This window comes from Myotis myotis, unplaced genomic scaffold (genome assembly GCF_014108235.1).
Source record: "Myotis myotis isolate mMyoMyo1 unplaced genomic scaffold, mMyoMyo1.p scaffold_m19_p_19, whole genome shotgun sequence".
NCBI lineage: Eukaryota > Metazoa > Chordata > Mammalia > Chiroptera > Vespertilionidae > Myotis > Myotis myotis.
The window spans coordinates 42,582,058-42,601,504 of record NW_023416323.1 but is presented as its reverse complement, the minus strand read 5'-3'; the positions used below and the strand labels follow the sequence as shown (position 1 = coordinate 42,601,504).

The following is a 19,447-nucleotide window of genomic DNA, read 5'->3' as shown; positions in this document are numbered from 1 at the left end:
TTGCCCACATTTACTCATCAAAGCCAAGTATAATCCCCAAGGGTAGCGAGCGTGCTCTCCCTGCATCCTCATTCAAGATTCAAAAACCGTGCTGAGGCCAGGAATACAGATGAGGAAAGAGTCACCAAGAAGATAGGTGAAAAAATAAAAATATAAAAAGGTAAGTAGCACCCGATTTAACCCAGCACAGCGAGCATCAGAAACCAGCCCAACTATTGCTTCTCGGCCTTTTGGCTAAGATCAAGTGCAGAAACCAGCCCAACTCCAGCAGCCGCCTCAGGGCCTATGCCGGCCATGACAGGCCAGTGACAGCAGAGGCCACCAGGACGCCAGGTGTGATGGGGCAGGAGCCTGGTGGTGACAGCGAGGCTGAGCAGCCTGCACAGGAAAAGCGCCTCCATCCACAGGCATCTGCCAGTTCCTTTATGAGTCAGTATGAAAGGAAGAGTCCAGATTGTTAATAGCAACTTTATTCTCACTGGTGAAAAAAAATTGTGATAATGGTCTGATGCATTTCCCCCTAAATTGACATTGAAGGTTATACATGAATCATATAGATCACAAATTTTCTATTTTATACTATTTAGAACAAAATTATTTTGATAAATATGTCAAGGGGACGACGACATAGGTTCTTAATGATGGCTGAGTCCAAATATGCAAAATATAGCTTCTGGTTTTGACCATGGTGCTTTAGAGCCTCCAACATGCATTAATATATTCTATTTCAGGGGAAATATTACACAGGGCCTCATCTTGCACTGAGGGAGGAGCCCCAGCTGAACTTCACAGACAGTATTCCTTTCGCCTAAATTAACCTCACACTGGACTAGCGAACAGAGACAGACACGGGTTAGTGCTCCCAGTCACGAGGAAATGACACAACCAACATGGAACAGGACAGGAAGAGAGGAAGGAGAGCTTCATTAGTAGCCGCGAGAAGTGGTTTTTAAATACTTTTGTTTTTTTACAAATCACGATAATTTTAAATAGCAGATCAATCATGCCACTTTGGGTGATCAGTCGGCCTGAACACTTATGAAGTGAGTAACTTTATTAAGGTCTTGAAGGTGAGTGTCCGGAGGTGCCGGGTCACACACACCACGGGTGAGAGACGGGAGGCCTACTCAGCATTTCTGAAGGCACGATCTACGGGAGGGAGGCCTACGGACTACGCCTCTGCACGGGGAGGGGCCGCCCTCACAGGACGAGGCCTTCGTAAATGGGCCCCTCGGGCTCCGGGGCCTCCCGCCTGCGGCGCAGGTGCTCCAGCGTGTTGTGGAAGTGCTTGTCAATCTGCTCCGTCTCTTCACTGGACTCGAGATTGGGGAGGTCTTCTCGGATCTTCTGGATAAGCTGGTTCAGAACCTGAATTGTGACCTAAAAACAATGTGCACAAGCTCACGATCCGGCACGCACCGCCGAGGGCCAAGGTGACTTAATAAAAACAGTTTGAGGAGCTCGTGTTACTCTCACCAATTACCAGAGTAATTATGACGCCCTGACCAGTGTGGCTCAGTGGGTAGAGCGTCGGCCTGCGGACTGAAGGGTCCCAGGCTCAATTCCGGTCAAGGGCATGTACCTTGGTTGCGGGCACATCCCCAGTGGGGAGTGTGCAGGAGGCAGCTGACCGATGTTTCTCTCTATCCCTCTCCCTTCCTCTCTGTAAAAAAATCAATAAAATATATATATATATATTTTTTTTTTAATATATATTTTATTGATTTTTTACAGAGAGGAAGGGAGAGGGATAGAGAGCTAGAAACATCGATGAGAGAGAATCATCGATCAGCCGCCTCCTGCACATCTCCCACTGGGGATGTGCCCGCAACCCAGGTACATGCCCTTGACCGGAATCGAACCCGGGACCTCTCAGTCCGCAGGCCGACGCTCTATCCACTGAGCCAAACCGGTTTTGGCAATAAAATATATATTTTTTTAACAGAAAAAAAAAGAGAGATGAGAACAGGGTTCCTGGTTTAAGCTACAACTAACTATTGGCTAGTCATAAAAAAAGGGGGTATTAAAAAATGCAGAGCGTCATGAACCAGTAAGGGAACAACAGCAAACCAGTATTTAACCTACAAATCTTGACCAACGCTACTGCTGGAAGCAGAACATCATTCCTTCCTCAGGAATCATTCTAAACGTGCACGTGACAAGTCAGCCTCCTGTGTGAGTTATTTCGTGCTTTAGACGTTCAGCGGCTGTTTCTACAAACATCCCTAAGCAAACGAGATGCGCCCACACGCACAGAGCGGGGTTTTGGAGTCGCAGAGACCAGTAGGGACCGCTCCCAGCCCTGAGCCTTGTAAACAAAGAAGACGGTGTCAGGATGATAAACTCCGTACGCATCAACCCGGAGAGCAGGAAGGGAAACCAAGGCCGCTTACCGCATCATTCTCCTTCTCGTAAAAGTAGATGTATCTGTTCAGAATCTCTATAAAGAGTTGCACTTGCAGCGAGGGGTCCATGCACTGGTTTGCTATTTTCAGAGCTTTCTTCAGGCATTCCATGACCCTCTTGCCTCCATGCAGCTGGAATGAAGGGGCGCGTTTAAAGAGATCAATGGATCACCCATGTCCAGCCACACAGGGAGATGAACACAACTCTCCAGTGCCTCTCTCATGTTTAAAGGGACAAAAGGAACTTAAATCTTCATTTTCTAAAGCACACAGCTACGTTTTAAAGTAAATAGGTTACTTGTTTTGTGTATTTATGTTTTATATTTATAGATAGCACTAGAGGCCCAGTGCACAAAAATTTGTGCACTGGTGGGGGGGTGGGGGGGGGGGCGTCCCTCAGCCCGGCCTGTGCCCTCTCGCAGTCTGGGACCCCTTGGGGGATGTCCCCCTGCTGGCAGTCAGACATCCCTCTGGCAGCCCGGGAGCCCTCAGGGAATGTCCACTCGCCAGTGGGGAGCAGGTCTAAGCTGTAGTCAGACATCCTTAATGCTGCTGAGGAGGCGGGAGAGGCTCCTGCCACCACCGCTGTGCTGGCAGCCATCAGCCTGGCTTGTGGCTGAGCAGAGCTCCCCCTGTGGGAGCGCACTGACCACCAGGAGGCAGCTCCTGCATTGAGCGTCTGCCCCCTGGTGGTCAGTGTGTGTCATAGTGACCAGTCATTCCCAGTCTTTCTGCTGTTAGGGTCAATTTGCATATTACCCTTTTATTATAAAGGATTCCTCGGAGATACTGTGGGCTAGGTTCCAGACCACTACAGTATTGCAGTAAAACAAGTCACTCAAGTTTCCTGGTTTCCTGTGCGTGAATGAGCTACGTTCAGCCTCCACAGCAGTCCATTAACTGTGTGAGAGGAGGCCGGGGAGCGGGCGGGAGTCCGGGATGGCTGGCGGGTGGAGCAGTCAGAGCAGACAGCAAGCACAGCCCCATCTGCATGGTGCAGCACGGGACACCCCCAATGGTGACAGCAGGGACACCACCGAGCACGGGTCACACCACAGTGTAACAACCAAGAACAAGCCTGACGCTGAGCATCAGCAGACGCGGACAGACACGGAGCGGCCATGCCGCTGAAGTGGCGCCACGTGGGATGCAGGGGAGCACACACCCTCCCCGTGTGACAGACGCTGTCTGCGGAGGCAGCAGCCACCTGCACTGAGCAGGCCGGCCTGGGCATGTGTCTGCTACAGGCAGCGGCATCGACTCACTGTTACAACTGTCCTAAGCGGAGGCGTCCGTGCAGGATGTGACCCTATACATTCCTTTCCTTTCCATTTCTTTAAAGGAGCCATGTTCCAGGTACAGGTTCCTGGCACCGCCAGCACCTCCCTCCAGGCACAGCCCGCCACCCGCGCTCCCTCCCGCAGCGGCCCAGGCGCCTCACCTCCTCCCCGTTCTTGTCGGTGTTCCTGCCGGACCAGAAGAGATGGGCGCAGGTGCTCACGGCTCGGCCCTGGTCCGGCTTCTTCAGGAGCTTGGAGGCGGCGAGAGCGCACTGCGTCCTCAGCGGCTCGTGGTTCTCCTCGCCGAAGCACTTCATCCTCTCGAATGTGCCGATGATCAGCGTGATGGCCGCCAGCTGGGCTTTGGAGTCACTGATCTCATCCTCATACAGAGAGAACGCCTGGCAGACAGAGCGGGCCTTTAGGTCCCAGCCCTGCCCGCGGGCATTTCCCCAGCAGCTCCCACACCCAGCGGGAGGCCTTCCGCAGGCTTCGGATGAGAGCGCGTGGCCCGGGAGAGGCAGGAGGCAGCGAAGATGCCGACCAGCTGCAGCAGGAAGACGGGTCTTAGCTTTTGCTTAACCCCGGCTTCCCCAACTGAATGAGCAAAGGAAGTTTGGCCGTGGCCCGCTTGGAAGTCCTGGGTCTCCCTAGCTCCCAGTAACTAACTGATGGGGTCCCCTCCAAACCAGTCCCGGCGGCTGCAGCACTAAGAGGTCCGAAGCCGGTGGGAAGGGAGGCGCAGCCCTGGGCACCACCCCAGGCGACTGAGCCCAGAAGGGGACAGGTGTTCACCTGGGACATGAACTCATACGCTACTGTCTCGTGGTTCTCAAAGCCGATCTCGCCGGCCGCGAGGGCGCCCTGCAGGAACAGCCGGAGGGGCAGCTCCGCCAGCTCGGCCTTGATCAGGGCGCTGATGGTCTGGTGAGCAAAGGAGAAGATCTTCTGGCACTTCTTCTCCCACTTGTCGTCCTGCAACAGGAAGCGAGCTGGCTACCTTAGGTCGGACGGCCGTGCGCAGGGACACCCACTGCACATGAAGCTCTACAGAACCAGCAGAAGGCAGGCAGCTGTCTGTCCTCTCTCTCTCACGCGTTCACAAAGCGGACGGGGCAGCGGAGTCTTCTCGCGCCGCCCTTCCAGCTCACCGTGCACGCTCAATGCTGGGCATCTGGTCTCTCTCATCAGAAAAGCAACACATTCCAAATTTGGACAAAATCAGAAAAAGAAACAAAAAAAGATGTGTAAAATTAAAGTCATCCCTAAACCGATGGCAGCAGTCATCACTGATAACGCTGTGTGCGAAGGTCTTCCTTCCTTTCTGCTCTGCAAAGGTAACGTGATGGGGACCTTGTTCATGGTCCTGCTCTCCACTTCACAGCAGCTCAGAAGTAATGGTCCAGCCTACTGGGTGTGGCTCAGCAGATAGAGCGTCAGCCCGTGGACTGAGGGCCCTGGGTTCAATTCCGGTCAAGGGCACATGCCCGGGATGTGGGCTCGATCCCCAGTAGGGGGCGTGCAGGAGGCAGCCGATCAATGATTCTCTCTCATCATTGATGTTTCTCTCTCTCTCCCCCTCTCCCTTCCTCTCTGAAATCAATAAAAATGTATTTTAAAAATAAGAATTGAAAAAATTAAAAAGCAAACAAACAGAAGAACCACAATGGGTCCAACCCCAAGATGCCTCGATGGGGCTCTCAGAGGTGACAGGCGCCGGCTTCCCCGGGCAGAGCTCGGGCGGCCCCCCCGCGTGCCCTGCAGCCCTGCCGTGTGGCAGCCGCTCTGTCAGACTAAAGGCTGAGCAGCCGTGCAGCAGACTCATCGTGTCTCACCAGTGACCTTTGGATGCGGGAAAGCTTCGAGCACACACTTCACCCGGCTGAACGCTCATCCCTGAGCCCTCGGCCGGTGTCTGACCTGCCGACATCACTGAGGGCCGCGGGGGAGCTGAGAGCCGCCGACACTGGGGTTTAGGCCGCCACCGGCTGCTTGTGTGTCTGGACGTTTTCTATAGAAATGAACTGAAGTGCACACTGTGGGGGGAGGAAGAGCAGGGCTCACTGAGCAGCACACCCACCACTTTGGAATTCTGCTTGTAGCGGAAGGCCAGCTGGTAGGCCGCGAACACCAGGGGCGGCAGCGTGAAGCGGATCCGCTGGTTCCCGCCAGCTCCAAAATGTTTCCGTGCCGTGTTTAAAATCTGCCCAAAAAACCACAAAACCATCAGTCTTCTCTGCACCGTGATTAACCATCATCCAATTAGAGGAGGCGCTGGGCCTCGCGCTGCTGCCAGCCCCCCGCGGGCACGTCACACCTCTGCTCTCGCAGGCATCCATCACCCGACACACACGAACCCCATCTCGCAAACGGGGGCTCAGACACGCTGCAGGGCCCACCCCGTCAGGGCAGGGAGGGGCTTGAACGTTTCCCTGAGCGCGTGCACGAAGTGCCCGCGGGCAGAGCGCTCCGGACAGACTCCGTTCCGCTTTCAATGTGGCAAGCACAACTGACACTGGCAAACCTTGAACACAAGGATTGTTGCTTACACGTTAAAGCAACAGTTAAAAGGCTATGAGCGTGGAATGGTTCCTAGACACCCAACTAAGGGAAGATGGCTTTTCTGCGGTTCCTAAGTCTCCAAACGGAACAGACTCCAGAACACTGCAAACAACTGTGCACAAAGAAAGGGAAGTCTACGGGTTCCACCTCACCTCCTCCCGGCTGCCCTTCTCTCAAACCCTCCCACGCCCCGCTGCGTGAGCCCGTGAGCCATGTCTGTGCCGCTTCCCCTGGCGTCGCGGGCGGGCAGAGCTCGCCGTACCAGGTACTGCTGGTCGGGGTCCTCCGACCGCAGGAGGTGGATGAACCGGCCCACGAGGCTCTGCTCGTCGGCGAAGTCCTCGGGGTCCGGGTCCTCCGCGGGCTGATCGGGCTGGTCCTGGATCAGCGTGGAGACGAGGTTCATGATGGCGTCCACCTGTGCGTGAGACAGAGCCCGGGTGAAGCCTTCGGCAGGAAAAGCGCCGTCAAGGGGTTGGCAGCCGTAAAGTCGCCCGGCAGCATCCACAGGACAAGCCCTGCGAGCGAGGATGTGCAGGCAGCACCCCCGTCGGCAGGGACCCGCGGCAGGTGCCAGTCAGCCACGGCCCTCGCTCTGGGGAGGTTCCAGCCGCCTGTCTCCTCCTCATGCGTCTCCACTCCCGTAACCACCACAACGAGCAGCCACTTGCAACCACACAGCACGCCGGCCGGCGCTCCTACCTGGTCCTGAGAGACGATCTCCGTGTTATAATCCAGAACATTGCTGAGCACGTAGCAGCTCATGCTCTTCCTGGACTCGTAGTCGAAGTACTCGAAGAGCGGGTGGAAGTGCCTCAGCTTCAGCACGGTCAGCACGTTGCTGTAGGCGTCCACGGGGATCTTCAGCAGCCTGGTGAGCTCCTTGGAGACCGCGCTGCTGGTGGCGATGCTGCAAGAGGCAGGGCGGCCTTTACCGAGCAGAACCAGCTCCCGCAGACAGACGGCGGCGCTGGGCTCACGATCACCTGCCTTCTCATTGACACAGAGAGGAAACGGCCCAGGGGACCACCACCCCCACCCCAACGCCCTCCTTCCCAGACGCCTGTCCTGACACGTTTATTCACCTATTGATGCCCTAGTGACAACAAGGCGACTCAGTAATGCCAGGCTGTGGAGCTGGGGGCAGAATGACTGTCTGGAATTTGCTGTTTCTAAGGAAGGAGGAGGCGGTGGCTCGGTCCCGGGGTAGCCAGTAAGCACTGTTTAGCAGGACGAAGGTAGGTAGGGAGAAAAATCCAGGCCAAACCAGCAAGGCCACCAAACATGGGAAAGCCAACTCCCGCTTCTGCATCGGACGGCGGTGATTCAGGACAAGTGGCTGGGTTCCAGGCAGCACCTGTGGCGCTTCTGTGAGACCGAGGGATCGCGGCCATTTAGAGAATTGGAGAGATCGGGATTTCTAATTCTTTATTTTATCTAATTTTACTTTAAAATGCACTTAGTCAGGGAAGATACGGAGACATCAGTGCTGTCATTCAAGATCTGAATTGCTTTTCAGTCACACAAAAATGGCAGACCCAAGGGAAGAGGGGGCTGGGAGGAGGTACAAGAAAAAGTAACCCTCAGGTGCAGCAGACACCGGAGGCGGAAGGAGGGCGCCGGCATGAGGTGGAACAATAACACACAGGCAGAGAAAGACAAAGGGCTCGGAAGTCCCACAGTGGCCACTAGAGGGTGCCACAGGCCTGGAGAGCTCCGCTAAGGCCCCTGTGTCTTCTCTCCTTGACGGCATCAAAGATCCCAGCAGACAGGGATCTCACAGCACCATCACTCCCACACCTGCCATCCTGCACGCCCTTACGTTTCACAACCCACTCATCTGTTGGAACCCCTTCTCATGGAGCTGCTGCTTGGCGTCAAGAGCCTCCCTCGGGTTCAGAACGAACTCATTCATTATTCAGAGGGGCCTGAACCGGAGACGCGGTCCCGGGAGCCGCCTGCACTCCATGAGCCACCACGTGACCAGGCAGCAGCCACATCATCAGTCCCACTCTCTGCCCCGACCAGCACCAAGCATGTCCCTCAAACAAATGCTTGGCACAGACGGACGCTAACCCTTCGGAAAGGAGCGGAGGAAGAAAAACAAACCTGGGACAAAAAGGTGCCTTCGAGGGCTTTTACGAGAGAATGTAACTGACTCACTGTTCCAGGTTGAGCTTGTTAAATATCTCCACTGTCGTCTCCAGAACTTTATCGACATAGTCCACTCGGTCCGGGTAGCACTTCATCGCCAGGTTGATGAGGGAGACTTGTAAGGACACGACATCCTCCGAGGGCATGTCCTGTCTAGACTGCGGTGGAGAAAGTACGGGGTTCACTCTAAGCAGGTACAAAAGGACCTCCCAGCCCAGGGGTTCCGGCGGGAACCTGGGCAAAGCCACACCCACCTGGATCACAGTCGCCACCTGCTGCGAGAATATGTCGAAGAGCTTGATGTCTGCGGGGATGCCAGGCCCGTCCTCACGGTGCGCAAACAACGCTAGCCTGGGGGCAGAACAGCCTTGTTTAGGGGCAGGGAGCTGAGCATCGGGTCCCAGGGGACATGTCACTCCCGCGCCTTCCCTGTTTCCTACAGGCCTTTCTCCCAGAACAACAAGGGCTTCAAAGAGGACACGGGATGCAGCCCATCACTTCCTCAGTTCACTTCCAGCTGAACAGTGTGCAGTGAAGCCTTACTTCCCTGCATGCCTGCTTTACCCCAAGCCTGACACCGCACAGAAATGGTATTCAACAGGCCAATTCTGCCAAATTCTTTGAACCCTAATTAATCAGATATGGACAGAAATGCATGAAAGTGACAGATGTATTCAACAGATGATTATAAAGAAAAATCTTTAGCCCGGCTGGCGTGGCTCAGTGGTTGAGCATCGACCTATGAACCAGGAAGTCACGGTTAGATTCCTGGTCAGGGCACATGCCCGGGGTTGTGGGCTCCATCCCTAGTGGAGGGCGTGCAGGAGGCAGTCGATCAATGACTCTCTCTCATCATTGATGCTTCTCTCTCTCTCTCCTTCTCCCTTCCGCTCTGAAATCAATAAAAACATATTTATATATAGCATATGTTCGTTATCTCATGCTTCCTGCACAATTAAACGCTAAACCTCTTCCATGCCGAGGTGAGGCGAGCACGAGTAGGTACCGACGCTGACAGGACTGAACAGCGAGCGCACCGACACGAAAGCACTGCTGTAACGAAGAGGTCGCGGACGTCATTCAGGATAGCGCCTCACACTGTTCTCTCCGGTCAGCACGCTCGCCCGCCGGCACTGGGAGCTCTTACCTGTCGATCAGAGCGATGATGATGTTCTTCACATTCACGTTCTGGTGTAACTCCGCGCAGGCCCGGAGAAAAGGGTTCAAGGTCTGAAGGTGGAATTCGTCAGGGAAAACCTGGAAATCACATCACATCAGAGCTGACTGGTACAAGCACACACAGTTCACACGAGATTCTGGACTTATTGCGGTATTGGAAGTTCGTATTTGTGGGAGAAATCGCTTCAGTCTCAGAGGACTAAAGTAAAATACTTGAAGCCTCTCCAGACGTAAGCCCAGACAGACTATCCCACTGACCACAGCGCACCCACAATTACGCTACAACTAACGAGACCTGGACACCGGGGGGGGGGGGGGGGAGAAGACGCTCTGACACGTGGGGAGGAAAACACAAAGACCACGAGGGAGCAGCAGGAGAAAGGAATTACTTACTCAGCAAAGCTCATTTCTACTCTCTCAAGAGTTTTTTTAAAAATGAAAATTAATGAACTATAAAGTGGGTCATTTAAAAAAACATAAACTTGCCCTAGCCGGTTTGGCTCAGTGGATAGAGCATCGGCCTGGGAACTGAAAGGTCCCAGGTTTGATTCCCGGTCAGGGCACAGGCCCGGGTTGTGGGCTCCATCCCCAGTGGGGGACGTGCAGGAGGCAGCTGATCCATGATTCTCTCTCATCATGGATGTTTCTCTCTCTCTCCCTCTCCCTTCCTCTTTGAAATCAATAAAAATGTTTTTAAAAAGCTTTAAAATAAATAAGAACATAAATGAAGTGTTGTGACCCACCTGAATAATACACTCCATGAGGTATTCTTGAGCCAAAGCATCCCGACAATTGACGACCTGCTCCAATATGCCGGTCAAGACGATCTGAGAGAGAAAAGTAAGAGTTAAAATACGATTTTCAAAATCTTAAGTCACCTCTCTAGTAACACACTTGGACTATTAATTTAAAAATCATATTTTAGATTTTTCTCATCCATGCTTCATTTCTAGATTAAAATTTTATAGCCCAGCCGGCATGGCTCGGTGGTTGAGCATCAACCTATGAACCAGGAGGTCACGGTTAGATTCCTGGTCAGGGCACAGGCCCAGGTTGTGGGCTCCATCCCCCGTGTGGGGCGTACAGGGGGCAGCCGATCCATGATTCTCTCTCATCAATGATGTTTCTCTCTCTTTCTCCTCTCCCTTCCTCTCTGAAATCAATAAAAGTATTTTTTTTAATTTTACAGAGAATTATTAAATTAAAAACCCTATGTTTCTAATAGTAAAATTCATCTGGGATGAAGTCCATTTCATTAATCTTTTATCTTTTATGGTTTGTGCTTTTTAAATCCTAAGAAATCTCTGTCTAAGCCAAGGTTATAGAGACTTCCTTTGTGTTGTCTTCTAAAGATTTTAATAGATTTTAGGTTTAAGTCTCTGGCCCATTTTTTAGTTTTTTTCGTGGTGTGAGGCTGGGTCACAGGCAGGGGTTTTGTCGGCATACAGATGTCCATATCCCAGAACCATCTGTTGTAAAGGTCGCCCCTGCGCCTTTATAAGTAGTGGATTATATGTGGGTGGTCTATTCCGGACCGCCGCCTCCAGGGGCCACAGCCTGGCTGACCTGGAGGTTGCTGCCGCCCGTCTGTGCCGGCTTCAGCGAGACCCACGGGCACAGCAGTTCCAGGCAGTGGAGTAACCAGTATTTCCTCTCTGATGCTTCACAAAAAATGTCTGTGGCTCCCTGCTCTCTTCTCTCCAGACTTAGGTGTTTATCCCTTTCACCAACCCCATGATCTTACGTAGCTTAGAGTAAATCTACAGCAAAATATAGTTCATCTCAATTAAAAAAGGGAAACTGGTAATATTCAACCTTCCACGCCACAAACACAAAACGTATCTTTCGGTTTATTTAAGAAAATCTTCTTCGATGTCATTTCACAAAAATATTTCGATTTTTAAAATCAGACCCCAGTGATCCCTCCGGACACGAGAGGAGGTGAGGAGTGAAAAGACACCTGCTTGTAGCGCTCCACGTTGACGCCCTCCAGCTGGCTGAGGCGCACCAGGTTGGTCCCCACCAGGATCCGCAGCTCCTGCCGCTCCCGCTCGCGCTTCTCCCTGTCGCGGCTGTGGCCCTGGTGCTGCATTCGCACCCACAGCTTGTTCATTTCTGCAAAGTTCAGGAGCACAAAATCCATGGAGTCACTGATGTCGCCCGTCGTTTCTTCACTGCAAGGAAACAGCGGGAGACTTCACATACAGGGTCCGCATCAGGACAAACGCACTGCCACCGCCCTTCGTGCATCTCCCCTCCTCCCTCTCATGCCCGGTGCTTCATCCAAGGCTCCCAACCTCCCCAGCTCAGTGTTCAAGTTCAAGGGGAACAAACTCCAGGGGAAAACGCCAGGGAGAGGACCCAGCACATCACAGTTGTTAAAGGGACAAAACACTCCCCCACGCCTGCCCTGCACCAACCAGACCTACTGTTCCAACAATTCCCTTAGCTCACAAAGCCTAAAAAACCTGACGTAGCCTACTGGTAAGGACATCATTTTACTGTGAAATAGCTTATGTTTCAACTGAACGGTCAGCCTGGCGAGGGAGGGAAGAGGTCATGCATTTCCTGCCTGTTTCCACACCTCCTAAGACGGGGAACTTGGTTTTCAAACATTTGTTACCGATTGCTTAATTAACCTTCAAAATGGGAGGAGAATCATAACAAAGCCAGTAACCTCACATGCATCTCTCCGCTGCTGAACTTGTATTTGTTCTGGTTGGGAGATAATATCTAATTTGTGTGCTTAGATCATGAAAATTACTTCTGTTCTGGGTAACTGGCAGGCCAGTCCATAAACTGCACAAACTGACGGACCCTCAGGGAACGGCATGAAAACTGGATAGTTCATGGAAAGCATTAAGCACATGTCATTATTTCACTGTAAATACAATTTCAAAAACAGAACGCATTTAACAAGCCATCTTTTCAAAGACCATCGAACAGAATGGGAAATGCTCTCAATCACGATCAATAAGAAAAGCGGGCCCTAAGGATGCAGATGTCCCCGGCGTGCGGCACACGCGCCTCTCGGCACACACAGAGGCGCGGCGTCACAGCGACCTGAGCACCCGGCCTCCGCGCACTGAGCACCCGGCCTCCGCGCCCGGGAAGCAAGGCACTCACTCGGTGGGCTCCCCCTCGTCGGGCAGGATGTTCCGGGTGCACTGGAGCAGGTAGTTGCGAAGGAACAGGCCCCGCAGGGGGTGCTGCACCCCCCGGCACATCTCCACCAGGTCCTTCAGAATGTCCTTCCGGGACTGAGGGAAAGACTTGACATACACCACGCCCACCGTGATCAGCAGGTACCTAGGATGTGGGGAGACACTGGTCAAGTCCAGAGCCTGATGGCGCATGCCCAGACACACTGAAGACAAACGCATTCGGTACACAAGGCGGGGCCTGGCTTTCTCCTGCACGATGACAAAAATAGATTGACAGAAAATATAACCGCTGACCCCCGAGTTTACACACACACACACACACACACACATCTATAACCATCGCCTTTCCACGCATTAGGAATAGCTGTCACATTCGCTTTTCTACTAGTCAAGACATTGAATAAAATATGGCCATTTCTTTGTTTCCAACACTCCTCATTAATCTGGCTGAGAAGCAAACGATCGCCCTCTGCGAGGCCCTGAGCGCCATGACTTACAGCCGAGGGATGATGTTGCCCGCGTACTGCACCAGCTCGTAGAGATCCGCCACCTTCCGTCCTTTGGCGAACTCGTCCGTCAGGTAGACCTCCAAGTAGTGCAGCTCATCAGAAATAGCCATGTCTTTCCGCAGGTTAAGGGCTCAAATAAAGCGAGGCCACGCTGAGCGACTCCCTGGACGCGTGGCAGCCATTGGGCCAGCGGGCAGCTATCTCAACATAAGGTTGTGAAAGCTGTCTGTCTGGTGGGGCAAAGCAGACAGAACAAGGGCTGCCTGTCCGTCTGCTGGCGGGTTTGCAACGACACATCCCAGACTCCCTTTCCCTGTGCGAGCCCTGAGCCAGAATCGGAGCTGTCATAAAGAACCAGCTGCCAGTGCCCTCAGGAAGGCTCTGGGAACTGAGGCACAACAAACAGCATGAAAGTAGCGAAGACAGCCGTAACCGGTTTGGCTCAGTGGATAGAGCGTCGGCCTGCGGACTGGAAGGTCCCAGGTTCGGTTCCGGTCAAGGGCATGTAGCTTGGTTGCGGGCACATCCTCAGTGGGAGGTGTGCAGGAGGCGGCTGATCAATGTTTCTCTCTCATTGATGTTTCTGACTCTCTATCCCTCTCCCTTCCTCTCTGTAAAAAATCAATAAAAATATATATTTTTAAAAAAATAAAATAAAGTAGCGAAGTCACAGAAGAAGGGCCTCCAATACTGGGATTTCTTTCTGTCACTTAGCACCTCTGCCTGGAGAGGGAGCACTTCTGCTGAAGACAGCGAAGATGACATAATCCAGGAAAACGCAGGAGCAAACAAAGGTGGCCTGACCAGGAAGGATGAAGCCGTGTGCCCTCTCCCGCTCAAAGGATACAGAGTTCGTAGTAGCTCTTGGGCGACAGCATGGAGGTCCGCAGCTCCCCAAGCATGTTGGAGGCGTGTTTCAGCGCGTCCATGAGCTTGTTTTTGTCCTAGAGACAGGACAGAACTGATGAGAAGCGCGCCTTAAACAAACCCTGACGCGGTTAGGGGACTCCTTCACCGGTATTTGATACAGCACTTAAATAGCTAAGTCACACAGAACTCCAGCCTTCTCTCCACTGAAAAGGAAAAGATGCAGAGTAGCCGGCAGGTGCAGGGCTCAGCAAGCCTTCCATATCCCGGCAAAGCTCCAGCCCTAACCCCCCCCCCCCCCCCCCCGCCACTGCGGCCAGAGCGGCAAGGACTCGGCTCCCCTGCGATCAGGATCAGGAAGCCGGCTCGCCGCTCCTCTGGGGCAGGACACTGTCCTGGCAATGGCGCGGCCACAGCTTCCAGACCCTCTGACACTGTCCCGGCAATGGGGCGGCCACAGCTTCCAGACCCTCTAACACTGTCCTGGCAATGGCGCGGCCACAGCTCAGACCCTCTGACACTGTCCTGGCAATGGCGCGGCCACAGCTCAGACCCTCTGACACTGTCCCGGCAATGGCGCGGCCACAGCTTCCAGACCCTCTAACACTGTCCTGGCAATGGCGCGGCCACAGCTCAGACCCTCTGACACTGTCCTGGCAATGGCGTGGCCACAGCTCAGACCCTCTGAGAAGCTGGAGGACGATCCCCTCAGACCCGGAAGCACGGGCATAGAGACAGAACACAGCAGCTCCGTGCCCACCGTGCTCCCCACTCCACGACTTGTCTCTTTTGTGCCAACTGTTTGCGAGAAAAGCCACCCGACAGGTAACACTGGTCAAAAGCCTGTCACTACGCCTCAGAAACCACAGACGCGGTAAGAGATGGTTGTCAGCATCATCGTCACAACAACGTGTAACCAGCCCACACGGGTCCGTTTCTTACATTTAATCCCGGAATCCATAGTTTCTACAGATTATCCCCTGCCCTATCTAAAACTCTTTTGGGAATTTGAAAATAAATAAATAGGTGTAAGTATAATTCTTAAGCGAGTGTCTACAAAAAATACATTCAGAACAAAAGAAAAGCCCTCAAGATAGAACACAGCGGAATAGCTCAGTGGCGAGCACGCGAGTCCCCCGCCGGCCACACCACCTGTGGGTGCGCAGACCGCGCCCCACCCGCCCGCTTACCAGGCATCTCTTCATCTGGAAGGACTGCACCTTGACAGCCTGCACAGCCTCATCCAGCAGCTTCTCCTGCTCGTCCTGCGGGGACTGCTGTGTCGTAGGCTGCAAAGCAAGAAACGCCTCCGTGAGTCTCACCCGCACTCTCTTCTCGCAGCTCGGCTAGGCCTATAGCTTCACCGGGTCCCTTCCCCAGGCTTCCCCGGAGGCTCGGCCCGAGGAACATCCCAAACCCACCCCCAGTGTCTGCCGACTACTGCACAGAGCGCTGTGCCTGGGCCTGAGGTCAGCGCGACACTGAGGAGGCGGCCGTGTGCAGAGAACGTATTCTCTCTCCGGGACTGACTGAGCATCCCCCTAACAGGTGAGCCTCGAAGAAACCCAAGGGCCAGTTTATGCTGCCTCGGTTCTGCTGGCACGCTCTGAATCCACCCCAAACGCAGCTATCGAACAACCCCATTCATATATATATATATATTTTTTTTTTTTATTTTTTTAATTGATGTTTCAGAGAGAGAGAGGGAGGGAGGGAGAAAGAGAAACATTAACATCTGTCAGCTGCCTCCTGCGTGCCCCGTGCTGGGGACCGAGCCAGGGACCTCTTGGTGCATGGACTGATGCTCAACCACTGAGCCACGCCGGCCAGGCAACCAACCCCAGGCTTGTGAAGGTTTCCGTTCTGCCCGAATCTCTGAAAGCATCTTCCTCTCTAGACTACTTTCCACCTGCACTTCAGTCTCTCCTTAGACCAAGGAAGCGGTTTATGGAACACTGACCCCCCCCCCCCCCCTTAAGCAGTATGTAACGAGGACTGAACAGCTAGGAAGAAACTAGTTGGGCTTAGTGTAGCAGACATGATACTCTCCAAGTGCCTCGCTCATCACTTCAAACACAGATCCAGTGATACGGACACACGCAGGGTGGGGCAGAAGTAGCTTACAATTGTTGATATAAAAAGTAATATAGTAATTAATAGTAATACAAGAATAGCACTTGTGCTTTGCGCACTCAGGCCTGTAAACCTGCCTGTATGTCTAGGTAATCTGTGCCGTCAGCGAAAACCTGCTCCCAACATGAATTAGGCCCGCCTGTCAAGCAGAATTAACCGCCATCCTCTCCCTGTTGCATAAACACTGTGTGTGCACCTCAACCACAACTGGGTCATGTTATAATTATAAGTGATGGTCACCTGTACATCCTTGGGACCCAGCACTGCCTGACACCTAATGGATGTTCATAAACGTCCAACGAGTGAATGGATGAGCTGGTGTTAGAATGTTCAGAACCCTTAAGTTAACAGAAAATTACTAGAGAATCAACAGATGAGTGGATAAACAAGCTATGGTATACATAAACAACAGGATGCTATCCAATCGCACAAAGGAAAGCAGTACTGACACGTGCTCTGGGAGTGAACCTAGAAACCTGTGCTAAGTGAAAGAAGCCGGACACAAGACCGTATGTCGCATGATTCCGTTTGTATGAAACATCCAGGACAGGCGAATCTCCCCAGGAAGGTTGTAGGTGGTCACCAGGAGGGAGCGTGGGGAGTCGCGGCTTAAGGAGGACCACAGGGTCTCCTCTGGGTGACAGATGTCTGGGGACTAGACCGAGGTGGGGGTTGTACAACATTGGGCTTAAATGCCACTGAACTGCTCACTTTTAAAAGGTTTATGTTACGTAAACTTCACCTTAATTTAAAAAACGGCTAAAGAAAAAATGGAAATGCTACAGAATCAAGATCAAATGGACACTGGCGATTAGGCCCCTTTTAGCTGGAGACCCAAACCGACAGCACCCCCAGGCCCACACAGGTGTGAGGCGCAGAGAAAAGCCAAGGTCACTGTGAGCTCGGCAACCACAAAACTCCTCTCCGTTCCACCTCCCCTGCTGTCAAACGAGGACCAGGAGCACGCACATCACGGCTACGAAGAAGGAAATGCTTAGCACCAGCGCTGCAGAAGTGCCACCGCATTACTACAGCCCCCTGGGCACAACCCATCATCTCCCCTCGTCCCAACGCCTTGTCTGCTGGCCAATCTCTCCACTCACAGGCCGCAGGAACCTAACAACACAACCCAAGTCAACTGCAAAGTGAAAATAACCCACTCGCAAGCAGACAGAACACCACCACCTTCATGAAAGAGCAGCTGGAAACATAAGGCACAAAACACAACTGAAGGAGGGCGAACAGGGCCGAGGAGGGGGTGGAGCTCAGGAGGGAGACATCACCTGCCTGCGCACTGTCCTCCCTGGGCTCCTTCCCAGCTCCCCAGGCGGCCTCGCCCGGGGACCCAGCGCCCCGGGACCCAGCGCAGGGCTGTGGCGCTGGCACAGCACCCGCGGCCCTCCATCCTCCACCCACCTGTCCCCCCCCAGACCCCTAAGCTCCGCGAGAAGACGGTTCCAGCTCTGGGCACGGTCCTGATGTACAAGGCACACAAGGTGCTGGACGAACTGAACTGCATCCTAGAATTCCAGGATGGGAAGAGCCAACAAGACCAACACTTGTTTTCTTTCTTTCTTTTCTTAAATGTTTTTATTGATTTGAGAGAGGGAGAAAGGAAGGGAAAGGGAGAGACAGCAACATCAGTGATGAGAATCATGGACCGGCTGCCTCCTGCAGGTCCCCCAACTGGGGATGGAGCTGCAACCTGGGCCTGTGCCCTGACCTTGAATGGAATCGTGACCTCCTGGTTCATAGGTCAAAGCTCAACCCCTGAGCCACGCCCGCGGCCGGGCAACACTGTTTTTCAAATGCAAAAGTAAGGCTCAAAGACGACTGAGTGACCTGCCCAAGGCAGGCAGTGACCAGCCTGGCACGCGGGTTTTCTCTCCCAATAAAATGCAGGTGCACAGGACGGTGGGTCTGGCGCCCTGCACCGGACGGGTCCCCCAGCACAGAAACGGGGCGTATAGCAGGAGAGCCTCAGTGAAGGGCTCCCGTTACCAAACACCGTGTCAGTCTATACATGTGGGGAAGCTGACAAACCCCAGTTCCATGTCGGCCCTGTTCGGACGGCCGCTCCCAGCTGTACCGTCTGGGAGAGGAGCCACACAGCCTCGCGGAGCAATACGCCACCCGGACGGGTGTGCGTCCCCATCTATGCTGCTCTCCGGCCCCCACGCGGGAAGGGCAGCCCGTGTCCAGGGCCCGTCTGCACCGGGTGCACGCGAGGTCCTTCAAACGAACCTACGGCGGCCACACACACACATCCCGCAGCCGCTGCGGACTCGGAAATAAAATGCAAGTGACAACTCGCCCTCGTGGGAACCAGGCACCGGGCGCACATTTTGGGGAAGTTCCCGTTTGTGCGGGGAGAGAATGCCGCTCCCAGCGAGGGGGACGCGTGGATGCGATCACTGGGGAGACCGGCGAGCCGCCAGGTGCCCAGGACCACGCGTCACTAGCGACCAGGTAGCGCGTCCTTCCAGGAAACGCACGTCAGCGAGTCCCTAGAAACCGCTGGCAGGCACCGCGCTCCGGGAGGCGACTAGGCCGGGCGAGGCCGGGCAAGGCCGGGGCACCGCTCCGGTCCCTCCCGTGGGCATTTCCTGCACTGGAGAGGGCGTGGGGCCGGCGGGCACTATCAGGCACGAAGGCGGGACGCCGGCCGGGAGGCACCTCTGGGCGGGTCCCGAGGCCGCGGGCCCTCCGCACGCCCCCGGCCCAGCCGGACGCTCAGCCCCAGCTCTCGGGCTGCGGTTCCAGCCGGGCGGTAGCCGGCTGCATTCAGGACGGCCGCGGGCCTCCACGGCCCCCAGTGCCTGCAGGCCGAGACACCCCCGGGGAGCGCCCGCCTCGGAGCCTCGGCTGCGGCCGGGAGCCGCCGCCCACCGCGCCTGCGGCCTTCCCCGGTCTGTCCCGCACCCCGCAGGCCACGCCAGGCTGGTCGGAGCCGCGACCCGGCGGCGGGGCCTCAACTGCGCCCGCAGCGCTCCAGGGCGACGGGCGAGCGCCCGAGCTGGGAGGGGGGCCGCCGGGGCCCGCCGCCCCTCGGCACTCACCATGGCGACGCCCCGGGACCTGCAGCACTCAGCAGCCTCCGCGCGCCGAGCCAGCCGCGGTCAGGTGACGCCGAGGCCCCCAGGCCCCGCCCTCTCTAGCCCCGCCCCCTGGCCTGCAGGAGGCTTCTCGATTGG

The 19,447-nt window shown here is 54.5% G+C and overlaps 1 protein-coding gene across 1 annotated transcript; it reads right to left on the bottom strand.

The window, feature by feature from the left end:
• Positions 1 to 454: 454 nt before the first annotated feature.
• VPS35 (VPS35 retromer complex component) lies at positions 455 to 19,417 on the bottom strand. The gene is made up of 17 exons (XM_036345756.1): positions 19,313 to 19,417; positions 15,311 to 15,409; positions 14,101 to 14,197; positions 13,242 to 13,365; positions 12,707 to 12,889; positions 11,541 to 11,754; positions 10,324 to 10,407; positions 9,549 to 9,658; positions 8,656 to 8,752; positions 8,411 to 8,559; positions 6,950 to 7,157; positions 6,510 to 6,665; positions 5,766 to 5,888; positions 4,481 to 4,660; positions 3,847 to 4,086; positions 2,394 to 2,537; positions 455 to 1,380 (listed from the first exon to the last, which is right to left on the bottom strand). The coding sequence occupies exons 1-17, from the start codon at positions 19,313 to 19,315 to the stop codon at positions 1,201 to 1,203; spliced, it is 2,391 nt and encodes a 796-aa protein (XP_036201649.1). The 5' UTR covers positions 19,316 to 19,417; the 3' UTR covers positions 455 to 1,200.
• Positions 19,418 to 19,447: the final 30 nt, after the last annotated feature.